Here is a 17,756-nt window from a genome sequence, read left to right on the forward strand (position 1 = left end):
GAGAGGTTGTTCAGCAAATAGCCCAGCACTTGCTGGTCCTCCCGAACCCAGATCGGGTGTAGGGGGTTGGGCTCAGAGGATTCCTTCCCATCCTTTTCTTTGGAGGTAAGGATCTTGGCCGGCTCTGGTGATGTGCCGTCGACGTAGCCGAAGACACCCGCTCCTCTTAGCTGCGACGTGATCTGCGCGCGCCAGAGGATGAAATTGGTGTGGGTAAGCCTCGTCGTAACTTGGCCATTGAGGTTTGGCTGGGAGGCGCCAGAGGAAGACATAGATAGGGTTTGTTTCGCTAGATGGCACTACAACAGAACAGAGCTTTGGTAACACGGTAATATGTTACTATAGGCCCAAAAAGGTGTTACTAGGTCATGTAGTAACACACTTTGAAATGTGTTCCATTAGCCCGTGTTACTACGTGCTATCCATTGTCACACATAATAGTTGTTACTATTGTTTAAAAACTGTGTTACAATTACGTTGTAGTAACATGCATAGTATGTGTTACTAAGTACACTGGTAACATTTTATTGTAGTTGTAGTAACGCCAGTAGTAACATACTAACCTAGACGTAGAACATTGGTGGTAACATACTATACTGTAACTATAGCAACACAATTGGTAACACCTTTTTTAGCTTCGAGACAAAACTAGTAACATAATATCCAAATGGTGTAACACCATATTCTCATTACTGTAACACATCTTGTAACTCTAATAATTTCATCAATAACATTGATATATTAGCATCACAACCTAATAATATAATTCTATTTTATTAAACAAAATTTGGGTACATATTTTAATGAATATACACTAATTTAATAAAATTACTGCACTTGATCTTGTCATCATTAAAATGACGGAGAAACTGAAGCTCACCACATGCACAAATCAAAAATTTGAAGATATTTATTACAAATATACATAAGTATAATTGTACCGATCATAGCATAACTAAATTGCACTAAACTTAATATAAGTATCTTCACATCATTCTGTAGTATTCCTTGATAAAATATTACATTTTTTCATCCATTGGCATAAACTAAACTTGCTGCTTCTAGTCTTCAGTGGACTAGTTTTCTTCTTGATTTCATCATGAGCATGAGCATAGGATAGAACCGCAGGAGCTCTGCCATTATTCCATCTTTATGTTCTGAAAATAACAAATGAGAGAAACAACCACCTTCACCATTGCAAACGGAAATATTGTATATGTTAATAAACAATTGGAAAAAACATTACTTCTACCATTGGAAATACTAAGAGGACTGTAGCTAAAAGACATACCCTTGTTGCTAGTGTAGTGGTTGATATAGTGCCTTGTTACAACCTTGATGCCTTCCTCCTTATACTTTATACTAAAATAAGTACTAAGAGAAACAACCTCCTTGTACATGCAGTCTACAATCAGTTCCAATATAATTTTGCATATAAGTGAAATTGACGACAGAAGAGGGAGCATGTCACAATCAGTTCCATTATAATTTTGCATATAAGTGAAATTGACGACAGAAGAGGGAGCATGTCACAAGTAGAGTTCAGCATTCCAATGCCAGTATAACACCCACTAGCAAGCAAGGATGCAGGTTTGACCAAATTAACAAAAGCTTAACGCATAACACAAAGGTGATGGAGACACATAGTAAAATGGAGCATCCATACAATACAAGGATCTGCCAACATATGTCTACAAGTCTTGTTACTTACTGGATTCTCTTTCCATTAGCTAGAGACTAGCTGCACTATCTAAATACATCTGTATGATAAAACTGTGTACTGGAACGAATGTCACTGGTCTTAAAATTCTGTTTCGCTGATGCGTGTTCTACGACTTAATAACATTTGAATGCTAAGATAGTTGTAAGGTATGTGAAATGGTTCTATGAGGCAGGAATAAAGCATTTGATTGTGTATAGCCTGGCAATTATAGCAGAAGTTTTGAATAGAAATAACTATGTGAAAGCAAATTGAAGATGTGGCTATAGAAAAAAGTAAGCATAGATGAAGAAATTGTACATCCCAAAAACTGCAATTTAAGCTTTTACTGGTCACATTTTTTCACCATGGTTTAGATTCAATTATGATAGTAGAAGGCGTTTCAATGCATGCTACTACGTTCAGCATTGCTCCATGTATCTGCAGCAACAGTATCAATCATCTGATAGTATTCGCTCACAGTCGAAATAAGAGTGGCTGCGTAAGTCGATATAATTAAGAAACACATATATGGATGTAGCTGTATTAAAGAAGACCCCAGGCCAGTTTCAAACCGAAATAGGACCTAAGCTAATACACTAATGCTCCAGTTAAGGCCACCTAGACAGCTCAAGCCCACTTATAGTCTGATAAATATAATTGGAAGGTCAGTCACAATGACGCCACACTTTCGTGTGTCCGCCTTGCTTTAGAGCGGCGCCCTGAGCTGTAGGTGACCAAATCATAAGATAAAATATACGTTTGGCGTAAAAGAGTGAGTCTCAGCTCTGAACATATAAAATATGTTTTTAGGCCTTATATACATACACAAAAATTGTTACGCTATCTCCCACGTAGACGTGCAACATGGTGACTAATTCCATGAAGGAGAACACTTATAAGTGACCAAGTTGATAGGTGGCAATTTTGGAAAGAAGTATAAAGACGTCTGCAAGTCAGCCATGTTTACATCACCAAGCTCATTAGTTTAGGATCCACCGAATCATTCAAAACTAACAGTTACCTCAGCATCGCCATGCCTTGCACAACAAATTAGGTGTCACATTTCCAAACAGCATGCATAGTAAGTCAGGAGGTAGAACCTATTGATCCGCCATCAGGCAACTTCCCTACACATTTAGGAAAAAAGAAATTGAACCAACTATATTCAAGCGGGCATCCGTGTATTAATAATTATTGACATCAAAACACGATAAGTATAGATACATGAGAAATTCAGAATCCAATTTAGGAAGTCATCGTTTGGCAGTGCGCTGCCACATGGCTGTCCTGTGTTGGTGTGGTCGTGCTCAGAGGGAGGCGGAGAGGGAGCCCATCGTCGGATCCCACCCGAGCCCGCTCGATCACGCTGGGCCACGGGGAGGCGGAGATGCAGCAGATGTAGTGAACGAGGAGCACGACGATGTGCTCGTCATGGCCTCCTTTGAGTCGCATGTTGACGTACCTGCCAGATCCGTCGGACGAGCCAACCCTCGCAAAGCCACGATGGGAGGAGAATGCCGAGGTCCTCGCCGCACCAAGCATGAGTAGGCTTATATCGCCGTGATGTTCGCATAATGGAGATAGCGAGGCACCGGATTCGTGGATCCCAATGGCGACCAACACGTGGCCTGAGAGGAACGGCGTTGTCGGAGATCTTACCCAGCTGGGGGAGGGATGTAGAAAGGGAAGGAGGGAGCCATGGGGAGGTGTGCGGCGGCCGTCGTGGCGCTTTGTTGCCTCAGATCTAACTGCCGCTGCCACAGGAGAGAGAGGTAGGAATCACGATGAGGGATGGAGAGAGATAGGGTTAGGGGCAGGGGTTTGGGGATTTAGCTCCAAAATTTTATTTAGCGGCTTATATGACCTCGTCACTTCAATTTGGGTTTCAATGGCGGGGCCTCCAAAATATTTGGTCCGTCGATCACGAGAATTAAAGGCTAGGATTTTATAATTCATAGATCTAAAATATTTGACATGTATAAGTACATAACGCATGTATGTACATAAATAAATGTTGATTCCTGGAGGCTGGAGGCACACATATGCGATGGTTGGAATCAAGAGATTCAATTGATGGTAAGTTGTGGCGCGTTTCTATAGAAAGAATACGTGAAACGTTTTAAAAATACCGCATAATATAGGAGGATTATATTACAATTTGCAATGTTTTATAATTTGAAATGTAGTCTAAATTGTTATTATTATAGTGAATCAATATTTGTTAACCTAGTACATTTGTGTTTTGATCTTCCACTTGTCTCCCGTTGACGCACAACCTGCACCAAGGCAACGCCTCACACCTTGCCAATAAAGGAATACGTCGAGGTAATTAATCGGCTCACGGTGAGTCGACGATATAGTTGGTTTCGAAAGACCTTGAATTATGATGATCTGAGCCTTTTCAGGTCACCCACCAAGCTCCTCTTCCGAACCTCCTATTTAACCATAGGACTCATGAACTATAATGGTTTCAAAAAAACAAGCATGCTTTTTTTGGAATTTTCAAAATAAAACATGACAAGTAGGTTTGATTTTTAACTAGAAAATGTTTTATGTCTTTTTATATATCCTTTACTAACTCGTCCAGCATTTTCTTTTTTTTTCTTTTTTTAGTTGACCCATCCAACATTTTTATTTTACTATATGCTGGAGTTACGCAGAGCTACAACTTGAAAACTCAAAAGCATGCAATTATTACTTATAGTCAAATTTTTAGTTTGACATGAATGGTTGTGAGTCATCCTAAAATTCCTGTCAAATTTGATTCATATGGTATTTATCAAAATTGTATCAATATTGTTCGGTATTTACCGTAACCAAATTGTATGGTTGTTTCCTATCCTCTTTGCCATTTTTATTTATTTATTCATTTTTATTAAAGAATTTTAAGTTGACACGTGTGACTATGTTAAGGTAATGGTGATACACTCATGCAATTGATTTTAGTTTTTCCATTTCCCAAATAACAAAGACCGTAACAGTATGGATCAACACATGATTATTTGCATGAAAGTTTGTAACACATTTCGTCAACACATATTTATATGTTACTCGGTCAATATCTGTAACACATTACATTCAACACATAATTATATGTTACTTGTTAGATATTGTTGTAACACATGATCGAAACACATACAGTATGCGTTACTGCCAGGTGTTGTAACATAAATCTTGTGTTACTTGAATTTCACTTGTAACATACTTTACCATGTGTTACCTGATTGTGTTACCAAAGCTTTGTTTTGTTGTAGTGTGGTTTGGAAAAGGAAAGCTCTGATTACCATGTACGAACTTACGGAAACGTCTTACCCTTGCTGGGTGACGTGGTGCGTGTTTATATAACAGGTTGCAAGCCTGGATATGCGTACAAGATTTGAAGAGAGTTACATCTTGAAGAGAAAGATAACTAGAGATAGATATTTGAATACAAAGGAGATAAGAGGTTTAAGCAACTACCTAAAGTCTATCTCTATCCAAGATATACATGCGGTTTAACAGTACTCGCATGCGGAGCTACCAACGTTTGATACTGTGATCTAGCTCGGTTGTTAATTGAGGGATCCGTCTGCCCTCTCATACCGAGACACACAATTTAGTTGCAGATGGACACAACATGTCCTCTAGGCCACAATATAGGAACCATTCGTTGAGTTACTTGATGTGTAGTTAGACATTCGTCTGCAACCCTAAAGGCCAACGTTAACATCGTGGCATGTAATGTCTACTCAAACAACTACCGTTTGCACCATCTTTCAAGTTGTTCATCAGTGACTTGGAGTGGGTTATTGGACCATAACTGCATGCTCTATACTCCCACCATGCTTTTAACCATACTAGCAAACCCTTCAACATTCATCCCTTCAACAATGATACCCGGTGTAGCTCAATGTGGAATGCTCTAGCATAAATTGAAGTGAAGAGGAGGGCGTGAAAGAGTGACAGGTGTTGAGTTGATTGATTTTGGGTTCATGCTCGAGTGCATAGTTGCTCCTATTAGTTGCCCTAGGAGCTTAAAAGAACGGATCGGCTAGGTGCGCAGACGTTCACATAGAAAATCAAAATTGGCTAATTAGGACATTTGGTTGCAGCATTTAGCTACGAATTAATGCCTATTGAGACAACTACAATATCTCATCCTTGTGATCTACAAATAAAAAAAATGTTATCGATATAATACTAATAAAGTAGAAGAAATCCGTCTTTGGGTTTCAGGCATCGTGGCAAAAACCATTCATGTTATCTAGTCCGGTCAGTAGCATATGTATCATTTTGTCAAGAAGATGCATTATACAATGAATCAATAAATGGTTGTCTTGCCTAAAAGAGATGAATTGGACATTCTAATGGCTAATTAACTAAAGTTGAGATCAACATTAAAAACCTTTGCTAGTAACATGAACACACTTTGTTGTTACAAATTGAGCACACCATACGACATTATATGATTCAAGAAGTTAAAAGAACACTATGAAATCATCTTTACAAACAATTAATTTATGACATGGACTCATTATGATAAATATTATAGTACACAACAACGATATTCAACCGTACAAAGATACTATAATATTATAGTACCATGTCGCTTGGCCATAAATAAAAAAATAATAGGACATGGAGGAGGATCGCAAAGATATATCAATAACTCACAAGCATGATGCACAATAAATAGTAGTCAGCTCTTCCGTGCATGCATAATATGTATTTAAATTCTGATTCTGATTGCATGAAATCTATGGAAATCAATGACAATCCAACTATATGTAACCCTTAAATATGAAGGAAAAAAAGAGATCAAAATCCACATGATACTGTGAAAAGCTATAGTAGGATTGATTCACTGGGTGATCAGGCTCATGTAGCATCCAAATCAACATTGTTGTGTGAGAAAATTTAATCTCAGTTGTAAAACATTGTCATTGTACCGATAAAGAACATGTCAGGCATTAACAATCATGTATTTATAGAATTTTTAAAATTAAACAGAAAATGATATAAATGCGGATTTGGCCTAAACATGACAAATTCTAATAAATAGCAATAGTTGTTGGAGCACTATAATCTGGTAAAAAGCTGAAAAAATACTTGGCAATTAAGCAGGGGCCGGTGGGAGCCGAATAAGCATGCAAATGGGCTAGCAGCCATCGCTAAAATCCAGCCTGGTCAACTGGACGAATAAGCAAGAGAGCGACCAGGCGCAAACCCAGCCACATCTCAATCCCGTGACTGACACACACACAGGCGAAGACGCCCACGACCGCCATGGCCGGGCTGCTGTATGTGTATCACCAGCAATGCGTGCAGAGGTCCGGAACCCCATATTCCACATTTGGAGAAGATCCCAGGCCGGAGGCGGACGCCACGCCGTTGAGGAGCCGGAGGCCGCCGGCCGGTTGGAGCCGCTTCAGCGACGATTCGGGCGGAGCTGCTGAGCCTCGCGGCGTTGGAGGGCCACCGGCGCCACGCGCCGGGAGGTCAAGGCCGGGCCATGTCTGTGGTCGCACGGCTGAGGGCGTAGCGTGAGTAGTCGCCTCGGTGCATGGTGGGCGAGACTGAAGATCGCCATAGATGATGCCTCCGGAATCACTCCGTCGAGGCTGTGGCTGTCTCAGGCTATTGCAGGAGGTCGAGCCCGCAGGCAACACGCTCTCTCGTGCTCTCGCAGCGTTCCGCCATGAAATCGCTCCGTCAGAGCATAGCATGCTAATGTAATCAATCAAGTCACATTCTTTATTCATGATGGTGCTATTTATATGGATACAAGAGACGCAAGTTACATGCGTCTTTACAGAAACAACCACGAGCGAGAGTCGCGTCTATCAACATCAAGAGAAAAGCGAACCAACCATTGGTTAGATGATTAAAGGAACAATAGTATCTCCATCCCAACAGGATTCGGTTCAAATCAGGTTGCTTACATTATTTCTAAATTTATTGCAAGATTTTCAGTAATATATTTTCAATGAAAAGGAACGTTTTCATCAACGACGACACACCTACAATGACTTTATAAGTCTTAAGATGATATGCCAACTCGTATGTTCATAGAGATGAATATATGCCAATGTATATGAACGATTGCGTCTGTACAGTGTTAAAAAAATCAAGGGAAAGAATAACCACATAACGGTTAGCAGAAGATTCTCCTTAATTAACTCATTAAAGACAGTAAAACTGCACCTAATCCCTGTCCTCTCAGCGCACTTACAATCTTAGCCGTCAGATTGTGTGTTTGAAGTATTTTTGGTCGTCAGATTATTGTTTAACGCTAACCGGGTCGCCTGTCCTTAGGGCTGCTACTCCGGGAGCCGTTTCGGTGGCCTCTGATTAATTGGGCCAGTTTCGCGCACAAGTATTCAATCCACGAAGTCCATGTCTCCATGAGCATCTCCTCTCTCTCTGTCTCTCGGCCCCGTTCCTTCATTTATCTCTCGTCGACCTCTCCTCTTCTCCGACCTGGCTGTACGTTGCCCTCACCCTAGTGCGCCGCCGCCCCCAGCCACTACCGGCGCGAAGATCAAGCCACGACTCAATCTCTCGATCTTGACCCTAAGTGGCGGCGGCCACCGCAAGCCCTGTTCGGCCCCTCCCACCACCGTACCCCAGGTGTCCTCCTCGAACTCTCCTTTGTGACGACCTCAACATAGTGGTCGAGTCCAAAGATTGATCCCAACCCACCCCTCTCCCCAATGAGCGATGGCCTGGTTTGATTTACTTCACTTCAGAAACCTATATGTGAGGCATCATTGTTGTTGTTTCAGGGCGTGTTAGTGTGCTACTCAGCGAGGAACTAAAGTTCAGTAATGGGATCATGAATAGTTGAACACGCCGGCCACCAAAGTCCTCTTCTCCCTTCTCCTAGCAGCAATGCAGCGACGGGCGGCTAGAGCACCAAGCGGGGGACGACGAATTTACTTCAAACTTCCTCCATGTCATGGGGGCTGGTCCTCCACCAATTCTGCTGCAAGCAGTCGCTTGCCCCCTTCAGCGTCAAGGTGAGAATCACCACCATGTACCTTTTTCCTTTTCTTTTGATTTCAAGTTTTGACAAGGGAAGATTATGCACTCCCATACTATTAATTTGATCTGCAAACCAGTGAACGGAAAGTTGTTGTGCGACCAGTAAGATATATAGTAAGGGTGAGAGCTAGCAACCCATTAAACCCTAAGTCAGGCTAAATGAATAGCAGATCGATGAATTTGTTGAGGGAGCAGCGCCCACCCCATGTAACGCTTTATTGTATGCAGTCGAAGCCCAGACATGACTGATGAGAAATCAAAGGAATCGTTATCCAGACGCCAACACACACTCCTTTTTGCTTACGATGTCATTCTCCTGTACGTGCAACCGAGGATTGTTCCGGTTGCATACACAATAAGATCAGTTGGTTGTTGCTTGATTTAAAACTGGGACAATTGGCTTGTTGATTTGTCCCGTGGCAACCTTTTTTCTGCCAGGTTATTTCAAAGAATTATTATTCTTCTATGATAACACTGAGATTATCAGTAAAGAATTCAGAGTTTTGATGAAACCAAATTGCCACATGAGGCAAAATTAACAACCAGGACGTTGAAAGATGGATGGTAGAGATCAAATATCAAGGAAAAGATAATGTTTGCAAAGGTGTGTGTACTGAACAAGCATCCTGATTGATGTGTTTTTCAGTTGTTCCTTGTTGTGCCCTCATGCAGCTGTGTCCATAGAATTGATCGATACACTTATTATTCTGCCAATTGTAGCACAGTGGAGAGACATATGGGCTGGGAGTTCTGGTTTTGATGCCATCACACTGATCAAGTCCACCCTGCTAGACGAATCCCGTCACCATCTATGCCTTCCACAAGGTGGTCGATAGAGCTTTTCAAGCCAGCACCATCCCCGACGCCGGTGTGAGGAACAACACCTTCGCCAGCTTCCAAATATGCGCCATATGGCAAGCCGCCCAAGGTGTTGTTCCTCACACCGACGTCGGTTGTTCGTCGTGTGCCTCCAGCAGACCACTAGGACTCGAGGAAGAGCGCCTCGCCTGGCTCGCTATGTGTCCGCCCGGTGGTTCGTCGTGTGTTGTGGCCCTTATATCCGCACTGGCATATGGTATTTTCTTCCTTCCTGATTTTCAATTCATAAGCATGATCATGTTGTGTGATAGCGTGTACATTTGCTCGGAAGAGATAGGTGTCTGCTTATTTCGTTTCTTTAGATGTTCTTTTTTGTTTTGTTACTCCTACATACATGTGCCACCAAGATATTATGCTTGAGATGCTGGCTATGGGCCAGGTAATTAATTCACGTGGACTGGCATACCCCATACCTTCATGTTTTAGTATCTATATATGCATTAAGGATATACAATTGCTTACTTTGTGTTTCTCTATTATTCAGGCCATGGTACTGTTTGTGTTGTATGCGACAGTTTACTTCCGTGAAGGCATCACTGCATCAGGCAATAGCGATGAACCCCTCTTATCATGATGGCATGAGGCGATGGTAAAGACTCAACGATGTCGAGCATATTAATATAAATGGAACTTCCCCCAATGATCTCCATGAAGAAATAAATGGGTTGGAAATTAGGTACCGTTACTCTACCCGATCTTCAATCTTCCACACCGAATATTCTAATCTTATCTGGCTTCATCTCACACTTTGTGCAGGTAATGAGTTAAGTTTAAAGAAAAAAAAGTTTTAGGGCTGCTTACTAGCATATCACTTCAATAAACTAAGGCAGGCATAAAAGCCATTACATCTTTGCAAATGAAATGCTCACATCACAACGTAGGGGTAGCTATCGACATAATTTGTTAGATTTACTTAACATTTGAGTTGATTAGCCAATGGCAGCTGCACTGTTTGCTTCAAAAACACACTAAGCATATGAGTATGAGTGGGACTTCATTAAAGCCTATGCTGGGATTAGTAAAGATTATCCTTATATTTTCACTGATTAAATAACGTTCTTTCTTCCATTTCCATTGTTTATTACCCTTTGTTTGCTCAACTCTATACATCATCGCTATTTTCTGAAAATGTGTTGTGCAGAAAGTTAAACTGTTTGACTGTCTAACTGCTCGTGAAAAAGGAGATTTTACTTGATTATTTAACCACATTGTGGGATGAGATATCATCCCCCTTTTAGCGGTGTGCCAAATGAAAAACCTTGTATGAACAATACTTCTCTATGCATGCTTTTAGCACATTTACATTCCTCATGTGAAGGATGACATCAAGAGTGATGTAGTCTAGGAGGAAGAGACCAGCTATATATAGTGCGTGTTGTCATGTAAGTATGAGGGATAAACCATAACCATTTTACATTAAAAAAACATAACCATTTTGATATTGCCAACATTTTGTTTTTTGAACACTAAATTTTGTATATATCTTGTCTTAACATTATAGTACTTTATAATGCAATTCATCTAAAGATGTCATCTTCTTTAGGGAAAATATTCTTTGCACTTGATCTTGCTTACAGATGTGTCCCACGCAACCATGCTTCTCATCTTTTAGTTTGGTTTTTCCTGATGTGTCCCACGCAACCATGCTTCTCATCTTTTAGTTTGGTTTTTTCTGATGTGTGTGGTTAAGATACCGGCTTCTAAGAACCATCAGGAAGTCCAAAAAAACCTTTAGAGTCAATGTGGAGTTTATGAAAGAACCGTTAGTTCATATCTTTGTGAAAAAAGCTGTCTACAAGATAATACATTGTAACTTTGTATAAATAATTCTTCAGTGGGGATGCTATGTTATTATTTTGGAAATGAAGAAGCCATATTCTTATCATGATTCGTTAAAATACCATTTGCTAGAGCCTTATACTTTAGATTTATGGTTACTTTTGATAAAAACATCTATTTATGTTCATTTTTATGCTTTGATATATTTACTAATTTATTAGCATTCCATCTCCATACTAGACGGGCGTGGCAACGCGCGCCCTCGATGATCTAGTGATTAATTAAATCTTAACACAAAGGAGCCCAAGATGCACTTGTTGACAGAAAAGCTAGTCAGCCAAAAGTACATGTTGCCAGTTTAATCCGAATTGCAGATCATTGACTTGCAATGGTGACAATGTGGCAACTAGCACCTTTGTTCAACAAATTTCAGGCCAAGGAACTGCACCTGAACATCTTCCATCGCCTGCAGAAACTTCCAACCAATCACCCGTAAACACCTATGCAAAAACTAATCAGACAATTTGATAGCAGTCCAATCTCCATGGCGTTTTTCTCTGGCAACTTTTCTACCGCATCTAGAACAAAAAAATTGCTACCAACCTAAGCATTGAGCATCACTCAAGAGAAACAAAAGAAACCTCTCGAGAACAAGGCCATCTACCCCCTCCATTCCTAAATACAAGTCTTTTAAAAGATTTCACTAGGGGTCTACATACGGAGCAAAATGAGTGAATATACACTCTAAAGTATGTCTATATACATCCGTATGTAATCCATTAGTGGAACCTCTAGAAAGGCTTATATTTAGGAACGGAGGAAGTAGATCCTAGCCTGGAGTTAGGAAAAGGGTCTAAATCTGTGAAGCATGAATTACGATGCTGCTGCTGTGACAAGTGCAATGCGAAAGTAAACAAATGTTTATGCAAAGGACAGATGACAAAAAGGCCAAAGCAAATATGCTTCAGGTTCGGTTCTCTTCTGTTCTTCAGAAGAAATAAAACCACGGTGCCCTACACAATAGTGTTGTTTCAATTATTTAGACAGACAAAATAGCCTTCAGAGTGCGCAGCCAGCACATATAGGTAGGTTGCAGCAAGAGACATCGCCATCAGGGTAAAGCTTCCGAACGACCGCGAACCTGAAACCAGCAAGTGGACGATCTAGAATCAGAGCCATGGAATCTGATGTAGAAACAAGGTTTGGCAGGCACAGTCTAGATGGTTGCTCTACCTTAAGGTCTAGGGCCTCAGCGGTTGAGGTCCTTGACGATGAAGTTCTGGCGGCTGATGGGGTTCATGATGACCGGTGGTCCGGCGACACGGGGCCAGGCCTGGAACCTCTGCTCTGTAGCCTTCCACCACTCCTTGTCCGAGACGGTCCCTGGGATGGTGCCTGATCAAGGAGCAACAGCATGATAAGAATAGTTAACATAAAGGAAATGGTTTTTGAATGCTATTTTTTAAGCACCAAGAGTGTAATATGCTGACTATGCTGAGAATTCACAACAGGAACTATAGAGACAAGACACAGTACGTACCACCGAAGATCTTCTTCTGAGAAACGATGTAGTCACAGGCGTACGAGATGACACAGGAGCCAACGAGGCCGCCGACGATGTACTTGGCAGCCATTGGAGCTGCACAGTTCAGTACACAAAAAGTCAGCAACAGAGGGCAGGAAACTTGTACAGATTGTTCAAGGTTTAAATCATGAAAGTTGCCAAGCCTGGAATGAATCATTTGCCAATAATAAGAAGATTCTACCAAGTGCATCACCCAGTAGGCCCTTGAGATGACCAAAGTGATGTTTTACCATAGTAATAGCATGCAACTAATGAGGCAAAGCTGTTATCAGTTGATATACTTGATACATCATAATCATGGGCATTTCCCATGGTCTTTGCAGCATACAAATTCATCCAGGAATATGCACAAAATCCATCCGGCTTTTATCTTCTTCATGAACAAAAACTGGACCCAAATGCAAACAATTCCCAAGTGAAGATATCTTACTCCCTGGAACCCTAATAACTATGGTTATATGGTGGCCACAACACAGATTGTGACTTGTGAGTTGCAACAGATGTGGCCTAAGCTAAACTAGGGTCATTCAATTCAATTCAATTGCAAGGCTGAGGGAACTAGCCAAAAACACACAGTAGTAAACTGTAGCAACAAACCAGCAAGACATACCTACCTCTACTGGCTGCTTTTCTCATTGTATGTAAGTAGTAGCAAAAGAGGGAGGCATTTCTTCCATGGTGGACACAGGGATTCCACTTTGGAACGGCTTTTAGCAAGGCCCTGGTATGCACCCGGCAATTCAACCCGGGGGAGAAGGCGGACCAAGGAGAAACATTCCACCATTGGAAACCAGGAAGCTATGCAGGTCAAGATCCATCAACCGTGCCCCTCGTACAGCAGGGGCAACCGAACCAACCTAACACAGTTCACAAAAGTCAAGGCGCCAGTTTGGCTCATCTCTTCCATCCTATCCTGGGGCACGGGGTAGGCGAAATCGACTCTGGATCTGCTGCTGCTGCAGAACCAGACACCCGAGCGCAAGCAGCAGCTGGCGGGCGTGATCTACAGCTGCAGCACGGGGCACACACGCACGCACGCCGCGAGCCTTCTTCTCCCCGCCGGCGGGAAGCCTGCTGCTGCTGCAGAACCAGACACCCGAGCGCAAGCAGCAGCTGGCGGGCGTGATCTACAGCTGCAGCACGGGGCACACACGCACGCACGCCGCGAGCCTTCTTCTCCCCGCCGGCGGGAAGCCGAGCCGACGCGCGCGATCCGGACGGGGTCTCCGCCCGCGAGAGCAAAGCCTAAGCTAAGCTGGTCACCCGATCCCCGGAGCTCCTAATCCTCGAGATCTAGCCCGCCGGAGCCAAGGGCAAGGGGGAAAAGAGACAGGGACGCTGATGCTGCCAGATCCGGCGGGGGCGAGGGCGGCGAGGCAGAGCAGAGCAAAGCAGGCAGCTTGATGGTGCAGATTTGAGGCGCGCTGGGGTGGGGAGGGAGCTGGCTAGGAGGAGGAGGGGGAGCGGTGGTGGTGATTACCTTCTTGCTTGGTCCGAGTTCGGCGGATTCGGCGGCGGCTGGTCCGAGTTCTTGCTTGGTGGAGAGAGCGAGAGGGGAGAAAGATTGTGGAATGTGCTGCTGCTAGCTAGCCAGACGTAAAGAAGAAGAGGCCGGTGTAGCTGGGCCTCGTCGGGCTCGGAACGTGGGCCCGGTAGGGATATCTATCGACGACCTGGCCTGCCCCGGGCTCTCCAAACCCAAATGAGGAGGGCTCGTGTGTGTAAAAGCCCATGGCTCAGCCAAGCAGACCCACCAACGCCATTAGGATACTCCCCCCCCCCTCCCCCCCCAAAAAAACCAACGCCACCGCACCCCGCCAGGGAGGCGCCGCTCGGAAATCCTATTTGGGGCCACAAGCATTTGTTACTGTGCAATTCTGCTAACAGGCCCCGATCTTCACTTTGGGTTAACCGGCAGTAATCACCGCGCCAGTGCACCCGACCTGATGACTATTTTTCTTTTGCTCTTTTCTTGTTTCCTTCTTTGGTTTTCGATTTTCGCTTCTGTTCTTCGTTCTTTGCGTTTTTTTATATTTTTCATTTTTTCCTGGCTCGATGATTTTTTAATAGTTTGTGAACTTTTTTTTCAAATCGATTATTTTTTAAGTTCGTCGAAATTTCGTCAAAATTAATGAACTTTATTCAAATCAAATGAACATTTTTGAAAGTATAATGATTTTTTCACAAATTCAATGAACTTTTTTTCAATTTGATGACCTTTTTTATAATTCGATGTTTTTTTCAAATTCAATGAACTATTTTACAAAATTAATGAACTCCTTTTTAATGCGATGACCATTTTTCAAATTTGATTAACTTTTTTAAAATTTTGATGAACTTTTTTAAAATTGGAGGAACTTTTTTTGAAAATCCATTAACTTTTTCTTTCAAATTTATGAACATTTTTCCACTGAACTTTTAATAAAAATTAATGAACCTTTATCAAATGTTATAGACATTTTTCAAATTTGATTATTATTATTTTTTAAATTTGTTAACATTTTTTCCATTTAAAGATTTTTTTTATAAAATCGTGTACTTTATTTCTTGAATATCAATGAACTTTTTCAGGGCCTGCAGGGGCACCAGATTTGTTTGATGGGTCGGGCCAACGCAGGGTGCTGCAGGCGCGAGGAGCGCAAACGGGCGCCTCCTCCTGTCCCCGAGTCTCTCCTCCCGTACAAGAGAAGTGGTCTTCGGGCCCAATAAACTAGGACAGAGAGAGAATAATCAAACACGACACATGTGATACCTAAGTCCCATAGTATAAAAAGCATTTTTTGAGACTAAATATTCTTATATTATGGGACAGAAAGAGTAGCAATTGTTATAGAATACGGTCGTCTAGAAACTACGGTGCGACACAGGCAGCTCAACTAAAGAATAAGCAAAAGAGCACGCTATCGAATTTCCTCCACATGGCACACTCAACCGATGCAAGCAAACATCACATGAACAACAAAAACATCGGGCATAAGTGAAAGAAAAAGTCGCGTTATCAAGTCATTTACATAGGGCACTGAAGATATATAGGTGGCAGTACTCAAATTCAGCGTTTATACTGCCGGAATTAACCGCTGCAGGTTGGGTTCAGTGTCCACTAGTTCGCAGCCTTGACATTGTTCAATCCTAGGCGAGAGATGCCACATTCGATATTTTGTATCGTCCACATTTTTGGAAATGGAGGTTAAAACCCCGATCTTTGCATCAATCGATGCATGCAATCATCTTTACTTATTTCATAAAGTTCTGACAAAAACATATATCAATCCACCCGAAACCACCACTAACACCTACAAACTTAATAATATGGAGTGCTCTCATTCTTCATATCTAAAACCGGTGTCGTCGTTAATTCATCCACATAACATATCGGGACCAACAGCCGGCGCAGGAGACCTAAAGCGCTCACTATATGCACAGATTTTAGAAGCCGCGAGCGTCATCGGACCACTCATGCATCTTCAGGATAGAGATCCGCATCATCCTTGCTAATCCAAACATCCGTCGACGCCACCATAACGTCCAATGGTGTCATCCTCATGCGCTCATTCGTCCAGATGCGAAGATTCAGAAGAACGGTCGTGCGTAGCACCTGTCAACTAGTTGTGCATTAAATAACTTTTGCTTCCGACTCCCAAATAATAAAATGCTACATGCGTGCAGGAGTTCATATGTCAGAAATGAAGGGAAGAAAAATAAAATCCTCAAATGAGACAACAATCCACCTTTTCGAGAAAAAGAATGATACAACAAAATGTGAAGTTTTAATAAACAAGCTCCATTTTTTCGTTAATTTTACAACCAATGTACCGATATTTGCATTGCAGGAAACAATGTTCTTGCTGACCAAAAATAAATACAGAAAACAGATACTTTTCATCACATACCATGTTGATCCCTCAAAACATACTCCATTCGTTCTTAAATATAAGTCTTTTAAGAGATTTCACTAGAAGACTACATACGGATGTATATAGACATACTTTAAAGTATAGATTCACTCATTTTGTTTCGTATGTGGTCTTTTCGTAAAATCTTCAAAAAAGACTTATATTTAGGAACGGAGGAAGTGCTGTGCAAGGTTGAAGTTGAGTATGTGCTCAAGCCTGGAAGATCTATCATAGCACTTGTACCACTGATGCAGGCTACCGTTACAGAGGGATAATCTTCAAAAGAACATGCTCCTGATGTAATCCGAGGAAAACACAAGTGCCAAATGCCCAAACAATTCGAGCTTACGGTCACCAAAATGCAGATGCCAAAGCTGGACATGATTTCACAAACATAGTTTGTGCTAAAAAGTTAAAATGGTTATGACAAAAACTGAATGTACTTGGTGTACAAGCTGGACAATCTTTTTTGAAGTATCACGGTTTCGGACGAAAACTCATATATTACAAACGAATTTCATTTTTAAACATATCTTAACTCCAGACTTTTTGTGAGGTAAATATGCACATTACAAAGCCACATCATCAATTTTCAACCCTTTACTGACTTCATTTGCTATTTTTCATTCATTTAATCATTTTTCGAGCTAAATGACCCTGAAATTGAAAAACACTACAACTAAAAGGTTTAAACTTGGCATGGTATCATAATTTCACCCACATAGCATGTGCTAAAAAGTTTATAGGGATATGGCAAAAACTGGATGCACTTCGTGTACAAACTCGGTAATCTCTTTTGAAGTATCACGGTTCCGGTCGAAAACTCATCTATTAGAAACAAATTTCATTTTTTAACATATTTTAAATCCGGAGTTTTTGTGAGGTAAATATGCAT

General features: G+C 41.7%; 1 protein-coding gene across 1 annotated transcript; it reads right to left on the reverse strand.

The window, feature by feature from the left end:
• Positions 1–12,237: 12,237 nt before the first annotated feature.
• Positions 12,238–14,557, reverse strand: LOC123411490. The gene is made up of 4 exons (XM_045104449.1): positions 14,449–14,557; positions 12,924–13,022; positions 12,617–12,778; positions 12,238–12,524 (listed from the first exon to the last, which is right to left on the reverse strand). The coding sequence occupies exons 2-3, from the start codon at positions 13,015–13,017 to the stop codon at positions 12,633–12,635; spliced, it is 240 nt and encodes a 79-aa protein (XP_044960384.1). The 5' UTR covers positions 13,018–13,022; positions 14,449–14,557; the 3' UTR covers positions 12,238–12,524; positions 12,617–12,632.
• Positions 14,558–17,756: the final 3,199 nt, after the last annotated feature.

The sequence above is a fragment of the Hordeum vulgare genome, chromosome 7H (assembly GCF_904849725.1).
Source record: "Hordeum vulgare subsp. vulgare chromosome 7H, MorexV3_pseudomolecules_assembly, whole genome shotgun sequence".
Taxonomy (NCBI): domain Eukaryota; kingdom Viridiplantae; phylum Streptophyta; class Magnoliopsida; order Poales; family Poaceae; genus Hordeum; species Hordeum vulgare.

What these genes read in the sequence shown, in the direction of transcription:
- LOC123411490 (XM_045104449.1), bottom strand. Translation starts at nt 13,017, where the DNA reads ATGGCTGCCAAGTACATCGTCGGCGGCCTCGTTGGCTCCTGTGTCATC. An exon ending in TCAGAAGAAGATCTTCGGTG is followed by an intron (nt 12,779 to 12,923) that starts GTACGTACTGTG and finishes CTCCTTGATCAG; the next exon opens with GCACCATCCCAGGGACCGTC.